The 11,247-nt window shown below is 57.7% G+C and overlaps 1 protein-coding gene across 1 annotated transcript; it reads left to right on the forward strand.

Moving 5' to 3' along the window:
- The first annotated feature begins 3,235 nt into the window (after positions 1-3,235).
- On the forward strand, positions 3,236-7,697 carry LOC139248326 (ER membrane protein complex subunit 5). The gene is made up of 4 exons (XM_070872120.1): positions 3,236-3,415; positions 4,480-4,610; positions 6,600-6,652; positions 7,590-7,697. The coding sequence occupies exons 2-4, from the start codon at positions 4,532-4,534 to the stop codon at positions 7,695-7,697; spliced, it is 240 nt and encodes a 79-aa protein (XP_070728221.1). The 5' UTR covers positions 3,236-3,415; positions 4,480-4,531.
- Positions 7,698-11,247: the final 3,550 nt, after the last annotated feature.

The following is an 11,247-nucleotide window of genomic DNA, read 5'->3' on the forward strand; positions in this document are numbered from 1 at the left end:
TTAATAAAGGATGATATCGATCGAGAATTGGCTGGCTAACAGAAAGCAGAGAGTCGGGATAAATGGGTCCTTTTTTGGGTTGGAAATCGGTGGTTAGTGGTGTGCCACAGGGATCGGTGCTGGGATTACAACTGTTTACAATATACATAGATTACCTGGAAGAGGGGACAGAGTGTAGTGTAACAAAATTTGCAGATGACACAAAGATTAGTGGGTAAGCGGGTTTGTAGAGGACACAGAGAGGCTGCAAAGAGATTTAGATAGGTTAAGCGAATGGGCTAAGGTTTGGCAGATGGAATACAATGTCGGAAAGTGTGAGGTCATCCACCTTGCGGGGGGGGGGGGGGGTGGGGGAAACAGTAAAAGGGAATATTATTTGAATGGGGAGAAATTACAGAGGGACCTGGGGGTCCTTGTGCATGAAACTTTTTTATCCAAAAAGTTAGTTTGCAGGTGCAGCAGGTAATCAGGAAGGCGAATGGAATGTTGGCCTTCATTGCGAGAGGGATGGAGTACAAAAGCAGGGAGGTCCTGCTGCAACTGTACAGGGTATTGGTGAGGCCGCACCTGGAGTACTGCGTGCAGTTTTGGTCACCTTACTTAAGGAAGGATATACTGGCTTTGGAGGGTGTACAGAGATGATTCACTAGGCTGATTCCGGAGATGAGGGGGTTACCTTATGATGATAGATTGAGCAGACTGGGTCTTTACTCGTTGGAGTTCAGAAGGATGAGGGGTGATCTTATAGAAACGTTTAAAATAATGAAAGGGATAGACAGGATAGAGGCAGAGAGGTTGTTTCCACTGGTCGGGGAGACTAGAACTAGGGGGCACAGCCTCAGAATACGGGGGAGCCAATTTAAAACCGAGTTGAGAGGGAATTTCTTCTCCCAGAGGGTTGTGAATCTGTGGAATTCTCTGTCCAAGGAAGCAGTTGAGGCTAGCTCATTGAATGTATTCAAGTCACAGATAGATAGATTTTTAACCAATAAGGGAATTAAGGGTTATGGGGAGCGGGCGGGTAAGTGGAGCTGAGTCCACGGCCAGATCAGCCATGATCTTGTTGAATGGCGGAGCAGGCTCGAGGGGCTAGATGGCCTACTCCTGTTCCTAATTCTTATGTTCTTATGCTTGCTTTGGGAGTCTCGTGTCGGGCATGCGGACAATGTGGCCCGCCCAGCGGAGCTGGTCGAGTGTCAAAAATAAGATCGGTCATGATCTTATTGAATGGCGAAGCAGGCTCATAAGAACATAAGAATTAGGAACAGGAGTTGGCTATTTGGCCCCTCGAGCCTGCTCCGCCATTCAACAAGATCATGGCTGATCTGGCCGTGGACTCAGCTCCACTTACCCGCCCAAGGGGCCAAATGAACGACTCCTGTTCCTATTTCTTATGTGATGTTCTTAAAGGGCTATTCTATTGCATTCGACTGGCAAAGGGCATATCACTGAGTATTAATGTGAGTAATATTCTATTGCAAAGGACTATTAAATTGTAAAGGTCTATTATAAATGTGTGTGAGAGCATTAAGGTAATATAAATTTCAGTGTGGAAAGAGGAAAAGACTTGCTTTTCACAACCTCGGGATCTCCCAAACCACTTCACAGCCAATGAAGTACTTTTGGGTTTAGTCACTTGTAATGTAGGAAACGCGGCAGCTTATTTGTGCACAGCAAGCTCCCACAAACAGCAATGTGATAATGACCAGCAAATCCGTCTTTTAGTGATGTTGGTTGAGGGATAAATACTGACCCCACGACATCCGGGATAACTCCCCTGCTCCTCTTCGAAATAGTGCCGTGGGATCTTTTACGTCCATCTGAGAGCGCAGACAGGGCCTCGGTTTAATGCCTCATCCTGAAGACAACACCTCCGACAGTGCGGCACACTCTCAGCACTGCACTGGGAGCGTCAGCTTCGATTTTGTGCTCAAGTCCTTGGAGTGGGACTCGAGCGAAAGTGCTACCCACTGAGCCACGGCTGACGTGTGTGTGACCATTAATGAGATATTTATATCAGTGTGTGTAGAATTAGCAAATGGTTACAGCAACCATTCGAGCCTGTGTCGGCTCTCTGCAGGAGCACTTCAGCCAGTCCCACTCCCCATGGCCCTGCTTATCCCTTTCCTTCAGGCACTTATCCAACTCCCTTTTGAAAGCCACGATGGAGTCTGCCTCCCCCACCCTCTCAGGCCGTGCATTCCCGAACCTAACCACTCGCTGCGTAAATACGTTGTTCCTCGTGTCGCCCTTGGTTCTTCTGTCAATCACCTTAAATCTGTGTCCTCTGGTTCTCCACCCTTCCACCAATGGGAACAGTTTCTCTCTCTCTACTCTGTCCAGACCCCTTAACTTTCTCTGCTCTAAGGAGAACAACCCCAGCTTCTCCAGTCTCCCCATGTAACTGAAGTTCCCCATCCCTGGTACCATTCTGGTCAATCTCCCCTTAACCTTCTCTGCTCTAAGGAGAACAACCCCAGCTTCTCCAGTCTCCCCATGTAACTGAAGTTCCCCATCCCCAGTCCCATTCTGGTCACTCACCCCTTAACCTTCTCTGTTCTAAGGAGAACAACCCCAGCTTCTCCAGTCTCCCCATGTAACTGAAGTTCCCCATCCCCGGTACCATTCTGGTCAATCCCCTCTGCACCCTCTCGAAGGCCTTCACATCTTTCCTACGGTGCCCAGAATTGGAGACACTACTCCAGCTTCTATAAATGTGATATCTATCAGTGTATGTGTTCGCATTTAATGCAATATGACTCTCTCGCGATATAAGCATTGTTTTGAGTGGCTGCCTTGATATATATTGTTGGTAGGACTCATTAATTAAACACATTTCTGTGGTTTCCTTTATATTAGCGAGGTATATCTTTCAAAATATGTGTAAGTTTAGAAACGTTTATTTGGACGGCCCTGAGCCAGTGGTGGAACTGCATTGCCCAGATTTGCAATGGGAGCTGTCTTATGTAACCTGACCACGCTGTAATTATCTAGGCATCCAATTCAAGTTCTCGATATAATTAGTAACTTGTAATACTTAATTATAATATGGTGTTAACCGTTACTAATCTCCAAGCTTCTGATTTTTAAACTAGAAATGCTTGTGTCTTTACAATAGTCTTTTTAATGTTGTTTTCAAATTTGAATCCATTTGAGAACTTCAGAATGGATGTCCTCGTCAAAATGCCCCAAAGCACATCACAGGCACTGAATGAGTTTGTTATTCTCGGGATAGGTTTAGGCAAGACCGACCTCTCTTTACCCAACCCTAGCTGGCCCTTTAGAAGGTGGGAGTGGCCATTCTTGAAGCGATGCTTGACTCAGCCAAGGGGCTTAATCACGAGGCCACTTCAGAGGCGTGCTCGGACACCCCCACTTTGGGTGTGAGTCTGGAGTCATCAGTAGGCCAGACCGGGTAAGGACGGCAGGTTTCTTCCCCAAACAAAGACGTGCATTTCTGTAGCGCCTTTCGCGACCGCCGGACGTCACAAAGCGCTTCACAGCCAATGAAGTACTTTTGGAGTGCAGTCACTGTTGTAATGCGGGAAGCACGGCGGCCAATTTGCGCACAGCAAGCTCCCACACACAGCAACGTGATAATGATCAAATAATCTGTTTTTGTGATGTCGATTGAGGGATAAATATTGGCCCCAGGACACCGGGGAGAACGCCCCTGCTCTTCGGCGCAATACTACCCTGGGATCTTTTATATCCACCGAAAGACGTCACCTCCGACAGTGCGGCGCTCCCTCAGTACGGCCCCTCCAACAGTGCAGCGCTAACTCAGTACTGCCCCTCCGACAGTGCAGCGCTAACTCAGTACTGCCCCTCCGACAGTGCAGCACTCCCTCAGTACTGCCCCTCCGACAGTGCGGCACTCCCTCAGTACTGCCCCTCCGACAGTGCGGCGCTCCCTCAGTACGGCCCCTCCAACAGTGCAGCGCTAACTCAGTACTGCCCCTCCGACAGTGCAGCACTCCCTCAGTACTGCCCCTCCAACAGTGCAGCGCTAACTCAGTACTGCCCCTCCGACAGTGCGGCACTCCCTCAGTACTGCCCCTCCGACAGTGCGGCACTCCCTCAGTACTGCCCCTCCGACAGTGCGGCGCTCCCTCAGTACGGCCCCTCCAACAGTGCAGCATTCCCTCAGTACTGCCCCTCCGACAGTGCAGCGCTAACTCAGTACTGCCCCTCTGACAATGCGGCACTCCCTCAGTACCGCCCCTCCGACAGTGCGGCGCTCCCTCGGTGCTGACACTCCCTCAGTACTGCCCCTCCGACAGTGCGGCGCTCCCTCGGTGCTGACACTCCCTCGGTGCTGCCCCTCCGACAGTGCGGCGCTCCCTCGGGACTGCACTGGACCGTCGGCCTAGATTTATGCGCTCAAGTCCCTGGCGACAGATCGAAGCGAGAGGATACTTTCGGGGCCCAGTCCGTTCCCGCGGGTGGTTAAACCGTTCCTTTTGCTGTACCCGGCAGGTCCAAAGCATCGAGCGAGCGTGCGTGCCCGGGAGGCTTGTGGTGAAAAGCCATGCCGTTGTCCGTCTGGAAGGGCCTGGTGGGAGTGGGACTCTTCGCTCTGGCACATGCTGCCTTCTCCGCGGCCCAGCGTAAGTACAAGCCCACCCCTGCTCCGATTTATTTTTTTTTTTCCCCCTCCGCCCGCTTGCTCTCGCTGTGGCAGGCGGTCTCTGCCCCCCCCCCCCCCCCTCCCTTCGCCAGTCAGTCACATGTCAGCCCAGGCGGGCGGCCATCTTGGCCGGAAGCTAGTCCAAGGCAGTCCCTCGGAATCGAGGAAGACTTACTTCCACTCTTAAAATGCGTCCTTCGGTGGCTGAACAGTCCAATACGACAACCACAGTCCCTGTCACAGGTGGGACAGATAGACGTTGAGGGAAGGGGTGGGTGGGACAGGTTTGCTGCATGCTCCTTCCGCTGCCTGCACTTGGCTCTCGGCGACGAGACTCGAGGTGCTCAGCACCCTCCCGGATGCACTTCCTCCACTTAGGGCGGACTGGTCTTTGGCCAGGGACTCCCAGGTGTCGGTGGGGATGTTGCACTTTATCAGGGAGGGCTTTGAGGGTGGTCCCTTGTAACGTTTCCTCTGCCCGCCTGGGGCTCGCTTGCCGTGTAGAAGTTCCGAGTCGAGCGGCTTGCTTTGGGAGTCTCGTGTCGGGGCATGGGAGCAATGTGGCCCGCCCAGCGGAGCTGATCAAATGTGGTCAGCGCTTCAATACAGGGCTGTGGTAATACCCGCCCTCCTGCAGGGCTCAGAGACTTGGACCATGTACAGGAGACACCTCGAGTCGCTGGAGAAATAACACCAGCGATGTCTCGGCAATATCCTGCAAATCCCCTGGGAGGACAGACGCACCAACGTTGGCGTCCTCGACCAGGCCAACATCCCTAGCGTCGATGCGCTTGTCGAGTGTATACGCGTCGGAGCGCTAATGGGGGGGGCAATGACCGTGATCAGGAGCTGGGAACCCTTGCTATTATTTCCACCCCCAGGCCTGGGACCATTGCCTCCCCGAGCCCTGCTGACAGCACGAGGCTGGTGGGATGTGGTCTGGGCCCTTCTGTGTTTGTGCGCTCAGTCCTATCGGCTGCTTGACCAGGGCTGGAGCCTGAGGCCTCCTGTGCTCAAAGGCACGAGGCTTTCTCGAGGAGCAGGGGCTGGGTGCCTCCCTTCCACCTGGGCCAAGGGCTTGAGCATTGCTCAGGGCTGCCACCACTGCTGCTGCTCACGGCTGCCCAGTCAGCCTCGCGACAGGGCGGGCACGCGGGAACAGGGCCTCTCTCTCGCTCGCTGCCGATCGTCAGGCAGACAGAGGCCTTCCACATTCACCAGGAGGCAACGTGGGGCGAGCGGGGGTGGGGTAGTGGGTTTGTACTGGAACAACATCATCATAGGCATTCCCTCGTGACTTGCTTCCACGCCAAAAAGGGATGAGTTCACAGGTGTTTCAATGAAAGACCTAATATTCCCGGATCCCGAACTACATCGTTGAAGGGGTGGAAGATGCCTGTGGGTGGATTTTTTTAACGTGGGGTGACCGTTGCACACCAGCCACCACACGGGGCTTGATGGAGCTCGGCCTTGGTCCAGGGGCAAGGGTTTACCAGGACGACTGGAGACCTGCTCTGCTGCACGGACCCAGTGCGCCCACATGTCGCACACAGTGTGGGCTGGGCCCGTGCTGCCCCCTGGGCCCCAGACTCGCGCCTCTCCTGAGCCCCGGCACACTTCCCTCTACGGACTCTCGCCGCTCCTTCGCCCCTCCTGCTGTGCCTGCCCGCACGGCAGTCAGCGACCCGGCTTCGTAGCCGTCGCCCTCCTGCAGAGCACGCGCTGCCCCCTCCAATGGCCCCGGCCTCCCCCCCCCCCAATCCACACATTCACAGAGAAAATACTGGAACTGAGAGCTGGTGGCCAGCATCTCTTCGACATGGCGGGCAAGCTGCAACCCGGGCACCCACCCCCCCCCCCCCCATCAAAGGCCCCCACCCACTCCCTCACTCGCATCCCGCGCTCAACCATGTGACTGAAGGCAAGAGTGCAGCCGCCTCCTTCGCTCTGACGTCCTTTTCTTTTCCAGATCGATCGTACATGAGGTTGACCGAGAAAGAGAACGAGACACTGCCTGTAGATGTAAGTACACCGTCATGGAATCAGGGTGAAATACGGCATGGAAAGAGGCCATTTCGGCCCATCGTGTCCGCGCCGGCCGACAAAGAGCTACCCGGCCTAATCCCACTTTCCAGCTCCCGGTCCGTAGCCCTGCAGGTTACAGCACTTCAAGTGCACATCCAGGTACTTTTTAAATGTGGTGAGGGTTTCTGCCTCTACCACCCTTTCAGGCCGCGAGTTCCAGACCCCCACCACCCTCTGGGTGAAGACATTTCCCCTCAAATCCCCTCTAAACCTCCCCCCAATTACTTTAAATCTCTGCCCCCTGGTTGTTGACCCCTCTGCTAAGGGAAATGGGCCCTTCCTATCCACTCTATCCAGACCCCTCATAATTTTATACACCTCAATCAGGTCTCCCCTCAGCCTCCTCTGTTCCAAGGAAAACAACCCCAGCCTCTCCAATCTGTCCTCATCGCTAAAATTCTCCAGTCCCGGCAACATCCTCGTAAATCTCCTCTGTACCCTCTCCAGTGCAATCACGTCCTTCCTGTAATGTGGTGACCAGAATTGCACGCAGTACTCCAGCTGTGGCCTAACCAGTGTTTTATACAGTTCAAGCATAAACCTCCCTGCTCTTGTATTCTATGCCTCGGCTAATAAAGGCAAGTATTCCGTATGTTCTTAACCACCTTATCCACCTGGCCTGCTACCTTCAGGGATCTGTGGACCTGCTCTCCAAGGTCCCTCTGTTCCTCTACACTGCTCAGTCTTCTCATTGTTCCCATTTACTCCTTCTGGGATCGTGTCTTGTGCAAAATGGCTGCCACGCCTGTTCAGAACAGTGGCTGCACTTCAAAAGGAGTTCCTTGCGTGCAGAGCATTTACAAGGGTGCAGAACTGTTCGAAAACGCCAGGTCATATTGTTAACCATCACGGGTCCTCCATTCTGCCTTCACAGATAGTTCTTCAAACTCTTTTGGCATTTGTAGTTACCTGTTACGGAATAGTTCACATAGCGGGAGAGTTCAAAGATATGGATGCTACCTCGGAGCTCAAAAACAAGTAGGTGGATTCATTTTTATCTCTTGTCTCGTTTCAAATTGTGTCCACGAGCTGCCCTGGGAGTGTTTAATGGGGCAGTGTAGAGGGAGCTTTACTCTGTATCTAACCCCGTGCTGTACCTGCCCTGGGAGTGTTTGACGGGACAGTGTAGAGGGAAGCTTTACTCTGTATCAAACCCGTGCTGTACCTGCCCTGGGAGTGTTTGACGGGACAGTGTAGAGGGAGCTTTACTCTGTATCTAACCCCGTGCTGTACCTGCCGTGGGAGTGTTTGATGGGACAGTGTAGAGGGAGCTTTACTCTGTATCTAACCCCCTGTACCTGCCCTGGGAGTGTTTGATGGGACAGTGTAGAGGGAGCTTTACTCTGTATCTAACCCCCTGTACCTGCCCTGGGAGTGTTTGATGGGACAGTGTAGAGGGAGCTTTACTCTGTATCTAACCCCCTGTACCTGCCCTGGGAGTGTTTGATGGGACAGTGTAGTGGCTGAATTGATTGTTTTGAGCTGACCGCTTATCTTTTTGTTTCATTCTCTCTCCCTCTCTCGCTTTCTTGGCCCTTTGCTTCCTCCCTGCCTCTTCTTTCATTAACCCTTTCTCTGCCCTCTTTCCAACCCTGCCCCTACACCTTTCATCCATTCGCACTCATCCTTTCTCTTTCAATTTCTCTCACTCGCCATCCACCCCTCTCTCTCGCCATCTCTCGCTGCCCCCCCCCCTCTCTCTCGCTGCCCCCCCCCCTCTCTCTCGCTGCCCCCCCCTCTCTCTCTCGCTGCCCCCCCCTCTCTCTCTCGCTGCCCCCCTCTCTCTCTCTCTCGCTGCCCCCCCTCTCTCTCGCTGCCCCCCCTCTCTCTCTCGCTGCCCCCCCTCTCTCTCTCTCTCTCTCTCTGCCCCCCTCTCTCTCTCTCTCTCGCTGCCCCCCTCTCTCTCTCGCTGCCCCCCTCTCTCTCTCTCTCGCTGCCCCCCTCTCTCTCTCTCTCGCTGCCCCCCTCTCTCTCTCTCTCGCTGCCCCCCCTCTCTCTCGCTGCCCCCCCTCTCTCTCTCGCTGCCCCCCCTCTCTCTCTCGCTGCCCCCCCTCTCTCTCTCGCTGCCCCCCCTCTCTCTCTCGCTGCCCCCCCTCTCTCTCTCGCTGCCCCCCCTCTCTCTCTCGCTGCCCCCCCTCTCTCTCGCTGCCCCCCCTCTCTCTCTCGCTGCCCCCCCTCTCTCTCTCGCTGCCCCCCCTCTCTCTCTCGCTGCCCCCCCTCTCTCTCTCGCTGCCCCCCCTCTCTCTCTCGCTGCCCCCCCTCTCTCTCTCGCTGCCCCCCCTCTCTCTCTCGCTGCCCCCCCTCTCTCTCTCGCTGCCCCCCCTCTCTCTCTCGCTGCCCCCCCTCTCTCTCTCGCTGCCCCCCCTCTCTCTCTCGCTGCCCCCCCTCTCTCTCTCGCTGCCCCCCCTCTCTCTCTCGCTGCCCCCCCTCTCTCTCTCGCTGCCCCCCCTCTCTCTCTCGCTGCCCCCCCTCTCTCTCTCGCTGCCCCCCCTCTCTCTCTCGCTGCCCCCCCTCTCTCTCTCGCTGCCCCCCCTCTCTCTCTCGCTGCCCCCCCTCTCTCTCTCGCTGCCCCCCCTCTCTCTCTCGCTGCCCCCCCTCTCTCTCTCGCTGCCCCCCCTCTCTCTCTCGCTGCCCCCCCTCTCTCTCTCGCTGCCCCCCCTCTCTCTCTCGCTGCCCCCCCTCTCTCTCTCGCTGCCCCCCCTCTCTCTCTCGCTGCCCCCCCTCTCTCTCTCGCTGCCCCCCCTCTCTCTCTCGCTGCCCCCCCTCTCTCTCTCGCTGCCCCCCCTCTCTCTCTCGCTGCCCCCCCTCTCTCTCTCGCTGCCCCCCCTCTCTCTCTCGCTGCCCCCCCTCTCTCTCTCGCTGCCCCCCCTCTCTCTCTCGCTGCCCCCCCTCTCTCTCTCGCTGCCCCCCCTCTCTCTCTCGCTGCCCCCCCTCTCTCTCTCGCTGCCCCCCCTCTCTCTCTCGCTGCCCCCCCTCTCTCTCTCGCTGCCCCCCCTCTCTCTCTCGCTGCCCCCCCTCTCTCTCTCGCTGCCCCCCCTCTCTCTCTCGCTGCCCCCCCTCTCTCTCTCGCTGCCCCCCCTCTCTCTCTCGCTGCCCCCCCTCTCTCTCTCGCTGCCCCCCCTCTCTCTCTCGCTGCCCCCCCTCTCTCTCTCGCTGCCCCCCCTCTCTCTCTCGCTGCCCCCCCTCTCTCTCTCGCTGCCCCCCCTCTCTCTCTCGCTGCCCCCCCTCTCTCTCTCGCTGCCCCCCCTCTCTCTCTCGCTGCCCCCCCTCTCTCTCTCGCTGCCCCCCCTCTCTCTCTCGCTGCCCCCCCTCTCTCTCTCGCTGCCCCCCCTCTCTCTCTCGCTGCCCCCCCTCTCTCTCTCGCTGCCCCCCCTCTCTCTCTCGCTGCCCCCCCTCTCTCTCTCGCTGCCCCCCTCTCTCTCTCGCTGCCCCCCCTCTCTCTCTCGCTGCCCCCCCTCTCTCTCTCGCTGCCCCCCCTCTCTCTCTCGCTGCCCCCCCTCTCTCTCTCGCTGCCCCCCCTCTCTCTCTCGCTGCCCCCCCTCTCTCTCTCGCTGCCCCCCCTCTCTCTCTCGCTGCCCCCCCTCTCTCTCTCGCTGCCCCCCCTCTCTCTCTCGCTGCCCCCCCTCTCTCTCTCGCTGCCCCCCCTCTCTCTCTCGCTGCCCCCCCTCTCTCTCTCGCTGCCCCCCCTCTCTCTCTCGCTGCCCCCCCTCTCTCTCTCGCTGCCCCCCCTCTCTCTCTCGCTGCCCCCCCTCTCTCTCTCGCTGCCCCCCCTCTCTCTCTCGCTGCCCCCCCTCTCTCTCTCGCTGCCCCCCCTCTCTCTCTCGCTGCCCCCCCTCTCTCTCTCGCTGCCCCCCCTCTCTCTCTCGCTGCCCCCCCTCTCTCTCTCGCTGCCCCCCCTCTCTCTCTCGCTGCCCCCCCTCTCTCTCTCGCTGCCCCCCCTCTCTCTCTCGCTGCCCCCCCTCTCTCTCTCGCTGCCCCCCCTCTCTCTCTCGCTGCCCCCCCTCTCTCTCTCGCTGCCCCCCCTCTCTCTCTCGCTGCCCCCCCTCTCTCTCTCGCTGCCCCCCCTCTCTCTCTCGCTGCCCCCCCTCTCTCTCTCGCTGCCCCCCCTCTCTCTCTCGCTGCCCCCCCTCTCTCTCTCGCTGCCCCCCCTCTCTCTCTCGCTGCCCCCCCTCTCTCTCTCGCTGCCCCCCCTCTCTCTCTCGCTGCCCCCCCTCTCTCTCTCGCTGCCCCCCCTCTCTCTCTCGCTGCCCCCCCTCTCTCTCTCGCTGCCCCCCCTCTCTCTCTCGCTGCCCCCCCTCTCTCTCTCGCTGCCCCCCCTCTCTCTCTCGCTGCCCCCCCTCTCTCTCTCGCTGCCCCCCCTCTCTCTCTCGCTGCCCCCCCTCTCTCTCTCGCTGCCCCCCCTCTCTCTCTCGCTGCCCCCCCTCTCTCTCTCGCTGCCCCCCCTCTCTCTCTCGCTGCCCCCCTTCTCTCTCTCTCGCTGCCCCCCCTCTCTCTCTCGCTGCCCCCCCTCTCTCTCTCGCTGCCCCCCCTCT

The sequence above is a fragment of the Pristiophorus japonicus genome, unplaced genomic scaffold (genome assembly GCF_044704955.1).
Source record: "Pristiophorus japonicus isolate sPriJap1 unplaced genomic scaffold, sPriJap1.hap1 HAP1_SCAFFOLD_29, whole genome shotgun sequence".
NCBI lineage: Eukaryota > Metazoa > Chordata > Chondrichthyes > Pristiophoridae > Pristiophorus > Pristiophorus japonicus.

Bases quoted from the DNA above. Each gene is read 5' to 3' on its own strand.
- LOC139248326 (XM_070872120.1), top strand. From the start codon at position 4,532: ATGCCGTTGTCCGTCTGGAAGGGCCTGGTGGGAGTGGGACTCTTCGCT. The intron at 4,611-6,599 runs GTAAGTACAAGC...TTTCTTTTCCAG, and splicing joins TGCCTTCTCCGCGGCCCAGC to ATCGATCGTACATGAGGTTG. The intron at 6,653-7,589 runs GTAAGTACACCG...CTGCCTTCACAG, and splicing joins ACGAGACACTGCCTGTAGAT to ATAGTTCTTCAAACTCTTTT.